The sequence below is a fragment of the Odontomachus brunneus genome, unplaced genomic scaffold (genome assembly GCF_010583005.1).
Source record: "Odontomachus brunneus isolate Ranch 3 - 2012 unplaced genomic scaffold, Obru_v1 Obru_scaffold_007, whole genome shotgun sequence".
Taxonomy (NCBI): domain Eukaryota; kingdom Metazoa; phylum Arthropoda; class Insecta; order Hymenoptera; family Formicidae; genus Odontomachus; species Odontomachus brunneus.
In genome coordinates, this window is record NW_022639457.1 from 1,197,977 (window position 1) to 1,213,242 (window position 15,266).

Sequence of the window (15,266 nt, forward strand, 5' to 3'; positions counted from 1 at the left end):
TAATCCACACGATACAATACAAAGTAAAAGTTTGAAATGTGAAATTTGAGATTTCACGTTCTCGAAGGCAGATTACTCTACCGGCCGTACCCTCTAATACGGCTTTTGTTGAGTGCGAGCAATCCGTACTGCCCTGTGATTCAAAGTTCTTATCGTTCCGGATGACACGGATATACGCGCACTCCTTGCGCGAAATATTTATGACAGACGAGATTGCGCGCGGACATGAGCGTATGTTTTCCCGTAGGATATTTTTACACCATCATTTTTTACGCGAGAGTTAGCGTTTCTTCTCTTTCTCTCTCCTTCTCTCTATGTTTCTCAAACCGATAAAATTCTTCTTCCGCATCGTTCGTCATCTGGAGAGAGATCTCCCAGGGATCCGTGTCTGTTCTACTTCCGAATCGGAGAACGGAATGTGCACTTACGTCTGCGTCGCGCCCGATACCGTGTACTCGTCGAAACTTTAAATTGCATCACGCTCGCAGGCATGCCTTCGTAATTTCAGCGAGGACATCGCTCGTGCATTATCCATTGTAGCGATACGAGGAACGCGAAGGAGAGAGGGCCACGTTCCTGCGCCTAGTTAAACCTTCGACAACTCCCGGCGGGCTACACTCCGTGGGGGCGGTATTATAAATTCAATCCTTTCGGGCTTTTATCGACAGCCGGAACGTCATGAAGCTACGCCGCCGGCTCCACAATCGGAATCGTGATTCAATCGAGCTCGCGAGCGCGACACGCGAACAGCAAGATTCAAATCGAGTTAATCGCGCGGCTGATTCAGCCGATAATAATCGCGCGGCGAGAATATGCTACTATTCCGGCCGCGCGTCTTATATTTGTGATTTTCACATTGGATATTAAGAGTCTCCTGCGAAAAGGGAGGTCTCGCGGGATCTTGTCTAAATATCCCGTCGATTATAATTAACCCCCGGACGCGGAGGTGTCCGGGGAAATGTGGTGGGCGTCGTGGATCAATGCGAGACGACGACGACGACAACGACAACGGTGACGAATTTCCACGGCTGGATTCTCTTTCTTCCGATTAAGATCGTTGATATTGATCGAATTTCTTTTACATCTGCTGCATACTAACACCGCTGAGCCCATAGGCCGTCTCTCTCTCTCTCTCTCTCTCTCTCTCTCTCTCTCTCTCTCTCTATATATATATATATATATATATATACATTGAGAGAAAAATTTACTAAATTTCAAAAAACATTTTTTGGATAGTACTGTGAAGATATTTAATTAAATTAAGTAATTATTTTATAAAATTAAAGAAACAAATTTATATTTAAAACTTCCTTATTTAATTTTAGAAAATAATTACTTAATTTAAACAAATATCTTCACAGTAATATCCAAACAAATGTTTTTTTGAAATTTAATTTATATATATATATATAATTCTTTCACTATATTATTCACTATATCATTAGTCTCTCACTAGACATTGTTATTTACATTTTTACAATACTTATCTATACTACGTATTGCCATTGTAGTTTCTTTTCGATTGCACATATAGTTTCTTTTCTTGTCTTTACACTACTTTTCAGCCGTATTTGCTTTTTGTGTATCTAAGGAAATATTTGTATTATCCTATAGGATAATAAACTCTACTCTACCCTACTTTCTCTCTGCCTCTATCTTTCCCCGGATCGTTCGTGAAAGCTCAGGGCGCTTTCGTGCACCGAGTTGTTGCGATTGCTCCTTTTATTAATATCCGCCCGTCTAGAGCGATCGAGCTATCCATTTTACGACCTAGAGGATAGGTCCTCCCAGCCCTGTCTACCATAAAGAAAGCACGCGGTCTATTGATTTTACATTTACCTGTATGGACGGAGTAAATATCCGTGAAGCGTGATAGTTACACGTGGGATTGCTGTACACAACGCCGTTTAGCGTCAGCGTTACCCACTGTGTATATCGGCCTCTCTATTCAACGTCAGCGTTACATCGCCCCCATCGAGTGGCGTAATTTGCTGTGCGCGCGATTCGCGATGTACCTACCATGCGGACGTGTCCACATGGCGAGACAGATCAGCGCGTTAATCCATTGCACTCGCTGCCTGACCAAATGGACGTTGTTGTGTTGCTGCTGCTGCTGCTGTTGTCGTTGTCGTCGTTGTCGTCGCTGTACAGGCGCAATTTCTCCCATTACCGAAACGCACCGCGACGAGTGGCGTTACATTAACGGTCGTTACGTACGTCGTACGTGTGTACACGTTACTTGTCGCTTTGGCCACCGGCCGGCACACATTCGTCCGGCATTCGTTCGTTTCGCGCCTCCATCCGTTTGCTTTCCGCGACGTTGTTTCAATTTCGCTGTTTCACCCGCTGTTTTTTTCCTTCTGATCGGTCAACTGGATTCACTGTTCGACGTGCCGTCGCAAGCACTCAAGGGCGACCATTTTCTCCCATTTTCTTTCCTTCTTCTGCGCGACACAGCGAATCCATCGATCTCATTGTTATTTATCGTTTCCTTCTTTCCTACTTGGGACCGTGGGACGATTGTAGATGAGCGCTTCTTAAGCGAGCCGGCGCGAAGACGCCGTTAGAGAGGAGAGAATTCCTCGATTAGTCGTAGTCGCCGTGAAGTCAAGAAGGTATTTAAGGTGATGAATGTTTTTTTTCACGAGAGCGTCTGCGCTTTGGAGAGCGTTCGGACGGACAGAAGAGGAAAATGCCGGATGCGCGCCCCGTTCCTGAAATTCTCCGGGCTCATTTCGCGCGAGCGAGTAAAAGTAATTTGCTAAAGGGTCTCTGCCTAATCCACCCACAATCCCGTTAGCCAAATTCTCTTCTCTTTGTGGAAAATCCCCGCCGTATACGTATATACACACACGTTTTAAAGGGAGAAAAAGCCCCGGCGAGAGTTGGCTTAAAGTCGACTCTGGAGTCTCGCGCGAGTATTACCTTCTCCTACTTTTCTTTCCTTCAATCTCTTTCTCTCTTTTTTTCTCTTTCTTCTTATACTCTCGGACGGCTCTTGCTCTATCGGATGGATATCGTCCTCTTCGTTGTTAATTCGCTCGATACCGGCGCACCAGCTTAGCGCGCTCAGCTGGTTACGTCGGTTAGGGCAGAATAAAACCGATATTCGTATTAGAACACGACGACAATCAGCGGGTGAATAACGGCTGATGTCAGCGTACGATGATGGATTGTAAACTGGACTGTGTGTCGCTAGTAAACCGATGTGCGCGCGGCGTCCAGGTGTGTAGGTGCGCGTATTAATATCCTCTGGTATTACTATCACATTATACTTGCTACGTGTGGCGCGAAGAGCACACGAGGAAGAAGGCAATGTCAAGTTCCGAGACGGTACATACGCGCCCATTACGTTGACACTCGTGATTAAAGCATACCGCATTTAACACGTTGAATGCCGCGTTGGCGCACTGTGATACCACCGCGTCTCATTAAGTTGAGTAGAAGGTTAGAAGTATAATTAAATACATCGAAAAAATTGGCGGTGCAGCCAATAGAGCGTCCGGGGAATGAGATGTATGAGTTTCGAGTGACGTTCCTCCGATGTATCTTTAGCAATTGCATACAGAAAATTGCGTTCAAATAAATGTTATCTTCGTTTCACTTCATGACTTTACATACGTCCGCAGATCCATCACAGGTTTGTCATAAGCATCAGATACGCAATACAGTCTACATCCTGGTAAGTTTAGCATGTCAACAAGGTATATTAAATTCGCAAGTTGAGACGAAAATTTGGTTCGCCCACTATATAAGCCTGTACTAATAATCGTCGCTTGAAACTCGTCTCACGTGAGATACTCAGGTCGGAATTTAAAGTTAGGTCTAAATCTTCTAGTTGAATCGTACAATATACATGACTTGTAATCTTGTAATCGTGATTCAACTGAAAAATTCACATCAAACTACAGATTCCAATCCAAGTATTTCACTCGAGACAAGATTCAAGTAACGACTATTTTTATAGACTACTGAGGCGATCCAACTTTTTCTTCCATGAAATTTTATAATATTCTTGTGAAGAGAATAAATTCTTGAGTATATTTTAAGACTATTACTGAGAACAGATTCTTTGTCGAAGACAAGCATTACTTAAGGCCATATTAATAGTTGTCACTTGAAACTTATCTCATGTGAGGAATTTTTATTCAGAGTTGGATCCAAGTTTTTCAGATGAATTATGATAAATGTGACATTTAGGTTTGTAAATGCGATTCAACTAAATGCTCCCTTTTAGCTATGAATTCAAATGTCCTTCTTAAAAGGAGAGTGAACTGAGGAGTCGATTTTCTCTGCAGTGGAATGATATTTTTCTGTGTATGAACCATCAGTTAAGCATTCGTACAATCAATGGAACGAGATGATCAACATGTTAAGGAAAATAACGTACAAGTCCCAACGCGCAACGAAACAACCTCAAATTGTTGCATGTTGCGGTGAAACACTTTTTTGACGTTTGAAGCGCGTTAACATCGTTAACGTCAAGCTCGTCGACGAGTTACCGTGTGACTGACAGGGACTGACATTCCTTCGCGCTGCTAATATATTCAAAGTCGGAGTCGGGGTAAACGTTTCCGAGCGGAACGGGATTTTTCCCATCTGGATTCCTATTCACACGGTGCTGGTTGTGCACGCAGTAATAGGAGGAGGAGGAGGAGACGAGAAGCGAGAATATCGGGAAGCGAGAATATCGCCGATTAAATGGGAGCGCAAAAACTCACCTACGGAAGTCCCTGCTCCAGCAGGCGTATATCACGGGATTCATCCCACTATTAATCCAACCGAGCCATGTGACGGCCGCGGATACTATCTCTTCCTGCCAGATGCACCTCGTGCAGAAACCCGACCAGAGATTCACGACGAAGAACGGTAACCAGCATATAATGAAGACGCCCATGACAATGCCCAAGGTCTTCGCCGCCTTCTTCTCCTTGGCGAATTTGGCGAGCTTGCGCGACAGGGAGAAATTTTTGCCGAGGTGCTGCTTGTTGTTGATCCTCGCGGACGGCACGCGAGTGAGACCGTTATTGTGGAGAGCGGTCAGCGGCTCCTCAAGGTCCTGCAGCTCCTCGGGCGTGCTCGAGGTGGTGCGAAAGAGGTGGCGAGCGTCCGTGTTGGTGCCACCACCCCGGTGTATCCTCAGGGTGAGCTCGAGCTCGCCCGAGGCCATCATCACTTGCTTCGTGCCGAGTTTGAGGCTCCTCGTCTGTATCACGGCGGCGCGGTAGATCCGGTAATACGTGAACACCATGACGAACAGCGGCAAGTAAAAGCTGATTGTCGACGAGAATATCAGGTAGCCGAGATTCTCCGTGAACGGGCACTTGTCCTCTGGCACTTGCTCGGTCCGCACTGCCCGCCACCAGGCGATCGCGGGGAAGGAGATCGCGCTCGAGCAGATCCACACGATCGCGATCAGGATAGCCGCGCGTTTCCGGCTCATCCGCGTCGGATACGTGAACGGGTCGGTGATCGCCCAGTAGCGGTCCAAACTGATGACGCACAGATTAAGGATGGACGCGGTGGAGAATAGAACGTCCAACGAGCGCCACACGTCGCACCAGTCGGTCGTGAAGAGCCAACGGTTCTCCAGCACCTCGTAAACCGCGCTGAACGGCATCACCACCAGACCGACCAGGCAGTCGGCGAAGGCCAACGAGGTGACGAAGTAATTGGTGGCTGTGTGCAGATACCGTTCCCTGAACACCGCCAATATCACCAGCGTGTTGCCGAACACGGTGGCCACGGAGAAGAGCAGGAGAACGATCGCGAGACCGGCGCGATCAGTCGCGAGTTCCCAGAGGTCCTCGTACGTGCTGTTGAACGGCGGATAGCTCGCGTTGTAGAAGCTCCTGCCGAGATCGTCGTTGTTTGCTGCGTGTACCTCGTCTTCCCAGCTCAGCAAATAGATCTCGCTGTCGTTCATGTTTCGTCGTGCGCAGCCGTGCCACTACGACGCTCCTCTCTGCCGATCGCGATCACCCTGACGCGCGACTGCCCGAGACGACGATCTCGACCTTCACGATCCTCGCCAAGCGGCGGCTGGACGTCGCACGGCTACCCTGGGACTCGCTCGTTGCACTCGCTCGATCTCCGATTCTTCTCGTGCGTCTTCTCATCTTGACCTCGTCCCGAGCGTGTCGCGAATCGTTCACGATTCCGAAGTCGGGGTCGCGTTTCACTCAAGGATTCCTACTGCGGTCTCCTCGGCCGTATCTCCTTGTGGAAGCTCAATTAAACTTGCCCGACATTCGTCGTGCTTATCTGTCCGACAAAATGTCCTTTGGCACAACGCGTCCCCTCCCGACTGCGATATTTAAAGCAACGCGCGGAGAAAACTCTGACATAATCGGCGGGATAATGCCGAAAGTTCGAATGCTCCCTCTAATACGCACTTGTCGGCTTTTCGTCCATGCCCCTTCATTTTGTGCAAAATTCGGGAGCTCTTTCCCCACACCTGGAACAAGCGAAGCGTTCGTAAATTCGCGCTGTTCACCGCACGCCGATCGACGCTTTCGTGTTCTCACACTGAGAGAAAAAAATAGTTTGAATAACTATAATCTCACTATATTTTATAGTTCGTTTTGGCCTCAAACATATATTTATAGTTCATCTAAACATAAAGATATAGCAGAATTAAAACAGATTTATAGTCATCATCTTATTACTCTATGTATATAGTAAAGTACGCTTTGGAAATATAGTTACATGTATCTATATTTTCCAAATATTCCAATTGTATTGACCATACAAAATAATTAATTTCTCTTACCATTCAATATTTGCAAACTTATTTTATTTTTTATTTCAAATGATTATAATTCTTGGTAAAAGTTTTACATAGGTCAGTTATACTATGCTTATATTGTAAATATTACAAACATTATGCTAAAATTTACTATAAAAATAATATTCCTAACTATAATATTTTTACTATGCCATTATAGTTCCAAGTATCATATATTTTTCCCTCAGTGCACGATTGTGCGATCGAGAAGATTGAAGAGATGCCAATGATGCAAAATTGACAACGCTAATATATTATTTTTATACAGTCGAATTAATTAAATTAATTTATTCATCAATTAAATTACTACCTATTAAAGTAAGTAAGTAAACGAAAAGAAGAAGGAGCGTAAAAAGATAACTATCCATATACCATACACACAGCTCTCGACTTCGCGTTATTTAATACCAGAATGTCCGGTGGAATTATTTTGACATCTTTAAGGACTTCTTGTTGTCGCTATTTCTCCTGGTTTAGGGAAAACAATATCTTGTGATTTTTAAATTATATTTTAAATTATATTTTTAAAATATTCGGAAGTTATTGACGGACTAATGAGGAACAGAGAGAATTTTAAGACGTTAGAGTCGTAAGGAGTCAAAATGACTTTTTCGAACATCCAAAGAGAGTTATAGTTCCCGGACATTCTAGTGTTAAGACGAACTCTGCAAGGCTTTTACACTCCGTTGCCGCGCGTTACAGAGTACACAGACACATACCGTAAACCGCTGTCGCGGATTAATTGTAAAACAGTCAACAAAGTTGAAGGACAAACGCGTGCCGACGCGACCTAACTTGGAGTAAATTCTCTCGCTCCGGCAATTTTATTAAGTAACAACTACCGCTTCATTTTCCGTCACGGGCGTGACGTCTGAGAAATTTCACCCTTGGGACTATGTGACGAGCGAACTCTTTCGGGACGATATTAAAACTATCGCGTCGTGCTGACGTTATCGTCGTCCTCGTCGTTCTTGTCGTCGTCGTCGTCGTCATGTATTTCGCGTATAGGTCTTTGATCCTTTTTCGAAATCGTTCTGGCCGGCACGGGTATATTGGATTTGTGCAGACAGAATGCGGCCAGAGCTTCATTAAAGACCAAAAGAGGAAAATTGAAAAGGGACTGTCGGTACTAGATGGATCTCCGCTAATACGTTGACGTGTCCATACGGTCGTAAACAAAAAATGTAAAGAAGACAAAGGAGGGGCGACGTTTCTGTAGAATTCGGATGACACCCGTAACATTGAACGAAAAGCTCGCGTGGTATACAGTAGGTCGGAAAACGACACAATAAACTTCAGAGCGTAGTCAATGTTCCAATAAAAAAACGAATTAGTCAAAAATAAGTTCTCTCATTAGACCGTCGACTACGCTCTGAAGTTTATTATGTCTAAATCGTTTTGCGATGTACTGTACACTCGGTTACTAAGCGGTTATACGCGTTTTTCCGAATGAAGTTGTAGCGATCCTGCTTGGAAACCCTGCTGATGCGTCCGCGTTTAACTGTAATCAGTTAATAAAGGAATGTACTTAAATCTTTAGAAGTTCGTAATTTAAATTGCGGGAGAACAGCAATATTTGAATGTTATATTGATGAACTTTATTTTCACACTCTATACTGTCACTTCGACTCTTGTCATAACTGATTGCAGCGCGAGCGCGTCGGCGGTTAAACGTGTCAGCGGTTAAACGCGTCATTTCTTAATTCGTGACAAGCACTATTTAGTAATCGAGTGTACGCGCCGCCATCGCTCGCGCCGCGCGTGAACAATCAGTTTCAAAGAGCTCCGGCGTTTTCTTTCCCGGCGTTACAGGCGACCGCGGCTATTTATGGATAATTCATCGTTGAGTGATTATCACGATCATCTTTGACCCCGCACCCTCGCGTCCTCGCGGCCTTCCTCGTTTTAGCAGTGTAACGAACATTCGATATTACACACGGCCGTTGAGGAAGGCCGCCGTTGAACTTGGTCATTACGGATGAATAGTATCGATGGCGATCGATAGGCAGGCGGCACTGCAAAAAGAGTAATTTTTCTAAAGCGGCTCGCGTTCGTTAATGAGGAATATTTTTCCACGAGACGGCTAATTGAAAATATCCGGCACGCTCTCGAAAGTTTACCGCGCAATTCAGTTGATTTGAGTTGGGCGTGCGACGTTGCGGGCAAATACGAAAATTATCTGAAGAACGCGCACTCGTTTAATGCTTCGCGACATATTACTCCAGCGTAGAGGATATGCTGCTTTTCGCTCCTTCAAGTTTTAAACTCAACTCGTGCACTTGGGCTTGTATTAATAGAAGTTACTTGAAACTTGTCCCACGTGAGCTACTCGGATATAAATTTAGAGTGAAATTGGAGTTTTTACTTAAGTACATGCACAGACCGGTTAAGAGTTTGAAGTCACTGATATAAAAATATTTATCAAGAGTAATTATCTGGATAATCAACTGAAGTTCAACTCACATCTAACTCTAATTTCAAATTCGAGTATCTCATTTGAGACAAGTTTCAAGTAACCACTATCATTACAGACCTGAGTGTCTCATCTGAAGCAAGTTTCGGCCTAAGATCCGTATTAATAATTATCACTTGAAATTTGTCTTGAAACGTGAGACACTCAAGTAGGAATTTGGAGTTAGGTCTGAGTTATTTTAGCTGAATCGTACGATATACATAACACATTCACATTTAACTCCAAGGGCCATATTAATAATCGTTATTTGAAACTTGTCTTAGGTAAGATACTCAGATTTTTTTTCAGAGTCGAATCCTAGTCATTTCAGTTGAATGATGTGATAAATGTGACATTTATATCTGTAGTCGCGCGATTCAACTGAAAAACTTTCATCTAACTCTCAACTGAAATTTGAATATTTCATTTGAGACGAATTTTAAGTAATGCTTATTAATAACGAGCGCGTGTTACTAATCGTCCCATGAAACTTATTTTATGTGAAATTTAAATCTATAGATAGATATGAATTTTTCAATTTTTTTTTAATTACACGGTAATGATATATGATATTTATATCTGTAATTACACAATTCAATTGAAAAATTCTCATCCAACTTTGAATTGAAAAATCTGAGTGTCTCACTAGAGAGGAGTTTCAAATAATTAATACTATTAATAAGGATCCAAGACTTGTGGGCTGCCTTGAAAAACGTGAATACGTCGACTGCGAGTGCGGACGTTCCCAAGAAATCGAAGCGAATCATAACTGCACAAAGTACAGAGCTCGGGAGGCGAAACTAAATGATCGTTATGAAAACGCGTAAGGTTGTAAGAAGGAATGTTTTCCCTTAAAGAGCAAATCCCTTTATCGCGTTTCCCGACGAGGGTCGAGCTAGATCTTCGCGTGATCTCTTCCCCTGTTTCTTTAGTGTATGGAACTGCGATAGGCGGATCAAGAGCGGCTAGAGATAACTTACGTAATGCAGATCGAGGGAATAAAAGAGGAGATACCGGAGGTAGAGCTAGGAATTGAAAGAAAAAATTTGAGAAAGAAGAGAAAACGAACGAACGAAAGGAAAGAAGATGAAGGGACAGAGGAAATGCGATATGAGAGGATTAGAATCACTCCGCATACATATAACGGCACAGTAATAACGTAAAATTACATTATACAGTCGCGCACGTTAAATTTACGATGAATTTATCGAATCTCAGGCATATTTATGTGATTCCTCTGTGAGGGGACAGGAATTCATTTGATGCCGGGGTATGTGACATCCGTAGTTCCCGCTCTCGTTCTATCGGCATAACTTACACGGTAATGCAAATTAACGTCGCCGAGTCGGAGGAAGGAGGAATCTGTTTCACGAGGCTTGATCGCAATCGCGTTTGCGGCGCGTCCCGGCGCGGCTAATTGAAAAATTGCATAAGATTGGCCGGGTGATAATCGCCTAAGCCGGAAGTCAGTGGGTGCCAATAGTCTATTATCGTTCGTGACACTCTCCGAGTATTCGTTTTACGCGCGTCAGCTGCCTTTTTTCGCGAGCACAGCCGAGATCTGCTCGCCAGAGAGCAGGTAGTTATAGTTAGATTTACATACGGCATTATCTCTCAATTATTAATTTTCCGGCTCGCGTGAAACATCAAACCGACGGGACGGGGCAGTCGCGCGTTCTCTCTGGGGCTCGATGTATCAAACTGAATATAGAATGCATCCGGATTTTTCGCGATTCAAAGTCATCGATAATTCTCAAGTCGCGTTCTTTTTATATCCTGTCCTTTGGTCATTAATATACAATGGAGATACGTTAAAGCGAATTTACCTGATCGCGCTCCGTTGCATCGTAACGAGACGACTCCTCATCGCGCCGGCATAATTAAACGATCCCCGTTTTTTCGAGCGCTTTCCTTTACGCGAACGGAGACTGTGCTACTTAAACGTTAAGTTTGAAAATTATTCGCGGTACAATTAACGCCCTCGCAGAGTTCGTCTCGTCACACTAATACCGGCCTTGAAATCTCTCCAAGCAGATTGGACAAAACCGCGGTCCCGTGTGTCCACCTCAAAGTACAACAATAGAGACATGATAACGGGAGCGTTATTGAGCGCGTCATATTCGGGATTTGACTCGGACGCGATCATTTCTGTCACCGTCCGCCGTCACAATGTCCGGTCAGTGGAGAGACGTATGAATGTAATTGATTCACGTAGCCCTCGGGCTTTCTCGATTGAATAGCGAGTGCCCCCTCTCTCTCTCTCTCTCTCTCTCTCTCTCTCTCTCTCTCTCTCTCTCTTTCTCTCTTTCTTTCTCTCGATAAGCTCTCAATCTTTGATAATCCCTGTTCGTTTCAGGTCGACTATCTCTTTTGCCGTCTTCCCTTATCGTCGTCCTTTCCTATCGCTGTCGCGTATCGCGTATCGCGGTGTGTATCACGAATTTCAACCCCCTCAAACAATTCTCTCTATAGACATTTACAACGTACACTTCCCGGAAGCGGACGTATCAAATCGAGCGTCGGGCAAATCGAGCGTTAAAACGCCGCGTTCGAGTGACGTGCTGTAGAATAGCGAGACGCACAAAGGTAAAAATAAACGAACGGGCGAAACGATCAGTTGGCGAGACGAAATGAAAAGGACGACGTGACGGGCGACGTGATGAGAACGGAGGACCATTCGCGGGAGATTCGTACGATCGGCTCGATTTCGATCGGTCGATCAGTCGCTCGCACTCGCGCCACCCACCTCGAATCGGAGGCGAAATCGTTTTCAAAACGACAGCGGTCGCGCGGCGGCAACGGCGCGGTCGAGGATCGCGTCGCGAGGATGGCGCGCACCCACTGTCAAAACATCACCAACTCGTGTACCAGTAGCAACAGCAGCAGCAGCAGCAACAGTAGCAGCAGCACCGTACGAATCAGCGACGATCGCCGTGGGTGCCTCCGTCGAGAAGATATACGCGGGTACCGCGCGCGCGTGCCCCATTAGCGCGCCATCGGCGGATAACGCGCGCTAATTGTCCCCTAATCTGGCATATCTCGCTAGCACACGACGAACTCTCAAGGTCACGGGCTCCTCTGATCGCCAGCGTTCGATCGATTCGCACGATTGATGCACGCTGTCACGATGCTCGTGGCGCGGCCGACGAAGACGACGGTGCGGTTGATCTCGCTCGCGATCCGGCTCGTGCTGTCGTCCGGTGTCGATATCAAGTGTGAGCGAGCGGTAAGGAACATGATCGAGGAGGAAGGGTCGCCGAGACAGAGCGCGGCCGAGGACGCCCTCGAATTCTCGCCGGGATCGCGCACATACACACACACGCGGGGGAAAAAAGCGGCGGCGAGGCGCGGATGGGCTCACACGACGGCGGCGGCGGGCGGCCTCGCGTACTACCTCTTCCTCGAGAACGCCGGGACGTGTTTCGCGGTTTTAGACGGTCGACTGCTACCATCGCGTGGCTCGAAAGCTCTGCACCCGTCGCGCTTGCGCGCCGCATCGAGCCGCATCATCCCCGCGCGCTCACACACACGCACTTTTGCCCTTATCAACTTTTGCTCGAGGCACCCCGTTTCTTGCACGTGCGTCACCGTCGCGAATATATACGGATGTGACGTAGACTTTCCCGACGTGCCTGTCGCGAGACGATATCGGTGATGCGGCCTTTTTTCTCGAGTACACGACCGCACTCGCGGAGGCCTACGTCGACCCCACGTCGACCCTAGCTCGCCTACGCGGGCCCGCTCTCCTTGTTTCGTTTGAACGGATTTGTCTGACACGGCTAATTGAACAGGCGACGGGTTAATGCGCCCGCGAGAAGCCTATCGCGAAGGTGAGATTTTGGCGCGAACACGTGTTTCTTGCGTTGCCGGAAAGGAGAAAATTACGTTTCAGTTGTTCTGTAATTACATTACAGTTGAAATAATGATAAGTATGATTAAACGCGGCAATTAAAATCTGACTATTTAATCGAATGTGAAGACTGAAATCCCTCGAAGAGCATGAAAGTAGCCGAAACGCGTGTATGTGTGTGAAAAGAGAGAGAGAGAGAGAAGGGGAGAGAAAAAGGGAGAAATGTGGGGAAGCAGTTGCGGCCCACGCCTCGATTAAAACGCGAATCTGCACACGGCTTTCGATATTTTTATTATCCAGACATTTCCGCCGGTGCTTTCGCGCGCGAGTGCAATGTAACAATTATACGTCGGATGGAAGTAGCATGGAACGATGGCTTTTTAATTAGAATGCTAAACGTGCGAGGATCTGTCGGAGCTATTTGTGATTTTCCTCGCAACATCCTCCCGCGCCATCCTTCTTCGCCTGCTTATCGTTCTCGCAGCATCCAGGTTTCGATTCGCTCTTGCTTTTGTCCACTTTACCGGACATGCAGCAACCGGACATGCAGCAACCGCCGGCTATCTCTCTCGCCCTATTATTAAAACGCACAATAATGACGATCGAACAAATTGCGAGCACAGGACGGATGTAATATATTCGCACAGATTCATCGTGAAAATCGATTTCATTTAATCGATTCGTCGAATTCACAACGATACTCGTACAAGTTCAAAATCGAATTTGCCTCATGAATAAAAGATAAAAGAAAGAATAGCCCATATGGCCGCCTTTTTTAACCTTGTCGTAGAGTCGTACCAGATTGCAATTGGCAGATCACTTTCTCGTAGGGCAACAACTCTTTCCGTCCGTACTGACTTCGCTACAACATCCGCTGCGCTTTTGCTTCGTACCGGCGCAACATTTCGAGCCGCAACATCCTCCTTCTGCCTGCTTTTCTCTGCGCATTCAGTCGAGTCAATCACTGAATTATGCATCAAATAACCGGGGGCGCCGCGACTCTCGAAAAATCGTTATTGCAAAACCAGGCGACCATATAGGTTTCAAAGTGAACTCTCTTATTTAATAAAAAAGAAAAAAAAGGAAAGGGTGAAAGAAGAGAGAGGAAAAGGTCTCAGAAAAACGCAGAGATACGGTAATCATACGGAGGTATGTGTATGTGTGTGCATCAAGAATAAACGCCTGTGCTGATCAAAAAGCTAGTGATTATTGCGGTCTTTACTTTTTGCTGCAACATCCACCAATGTCTTTTTCCTTGGCTTGCGAATCATCCTTTTTCTCAGCACTGTGAACATACAATACGTATCTCATGTTACGTGTTACACACCACCTACACATGGAGATATATTTATAAATTTATAAAAATATATATAAAGACACTCACTATCCGCATCGGCACGTCACCTGACCAGCGTATCCTTTCTGGCTAGTAATTTTGCTATAAAAAAGTCATGTATTATATATAATGATATGTCAGAAATAATCGGGGGGTAGCGTCATAAATAATTTATACAGTTCCGCGTCGTATTATCGCTCTTTTCGCACACCTGTATGCATATATCGCTTTCCATACACACATATGCACACATGTGTGCATAAAGAGTGACGATAAGAGGTTAAAAATGCTTGATCACTTACGCACAATGATCACACATGATCACACGGGCTTTTACGCTGTTACGTGTTACGTTACAATTAAACGGTAGCGGCGAGGCGCAAAGGATCAATTACGAAGGGTGAGCGCTTCAAACAAACAATTCCTTTATCCCGGGGTGAATTTTGAAATTTTTAGCGAAACGTGTGGTGTATTAATTGCGTCAATTTACAGGAATTTTAAACAAACGTTAAACGTTACCATGGTCACTCGTCTCTTTTTTTTCCTTTCTAGCGGCATTTCTTTTTCAAGGATATTCTATACAAATATATGAATCACGTCATATTTAAGGATTAAAGAATTTCAGACTATATATGATTTTTCTGCATCATTGTTCGTCATGTTGTGCCAGTCTGGTTAAAAAATGTTTCACAACGAGAAGCAAAGCGTAATCTTTGAATAAATCAGCGGTGTAAGTAATTATTATTCGAGAGGAATAATATAAAAAAAAGGAGAAGTCACGAGTTAGTCTAATATTTTTCACATTTTATTCGCAATGAATACGTATCGCATGATATGAATA

The 15,266-nt window shown here is 45.1% G+C and overlaps 2 protein-coding genes across 9 annotated transcripts in view; both read right to left on the bottom strand.

Annotated features, from left to right (window-relative positions):
* Nucleotides 1-12,678, bottom strand: part of LOC116853964 (dopamine receptor 2-like) — a 29,856-nt gene extending 17,178 nt beyond the window's left edge. For 4 of the 6 annotated variants that reach the window (XR_004380056.1, XR_004380055.1, XM_032835366.1 and 1 more), the window contains exons 1-2: nt 11,986-12,678; nt 4,722-6,457 (exon numbers count right to left, since the gene is read on the bottom strand). Coding sequence is in view for 4 of the 6 variants with exons in the window: in XM_032835366.1 (XP_032691257.1) it covers nt 4,722-5,926 (1,205 nt within the window). In the remaining 2 variants the exon portion in view is untranslated. Of the gene's footprint in view, nt 1-4,717; nt 6,458-11,985 lie in introns of those variants that run through there. The other 2 variants (XM_032835365.1, XM_032835367.1) reach the window with 2 other exon arrangements.
* Nucleotides 12,679-13,369: 691 nt separating this feature from the next.
* On the bottom strand, nt 13,370-15,162 carry LOC116853879 (S-adenosyl-L-methionine-dependent tRNA 4-demethylwyosine synthase-like). 3 transcript variants are annotated; one of them, XM_032835175.1, is made up of 5 exons: nt 14,728-15,162; nt 14,474-14,527; nt 14,312-14,395; nt 13,888-14,029; nt 13,370-13,663 (listed from the first exon to the last, which is right to left on the bottom strand). In XM_032835175.1, exons 3-5 carry the CDS (start codon nt 14,382-14,384, stop codon nt 13,507-13,509), a joined length of 372 nt encoding a protein of 123 aa, XP_032691066.1. In that variant the 5' UTR covers nt 14,385-14,395; nt 14,474-14,527; nt 14,728-15,162; the 3' UTR covers nt 13,370-13,506. The 3 variants fall into 3 exon arrangements, with proteins under 3 accessions (XP_032691066.1, XP_032691067.1, XP_032691069.1); XM_032835178.1 differs by having other exon boundaries at nt 13,512-13,663; nt 14,312-14,374; XM_032835176.1 differs by lacking the exon at nt 13,888-14,029 and having other exon boundaries at nt 14,312-14,374.
* Nucleotides 15,163-15,266: the final 104 nt, after the last annotated feature.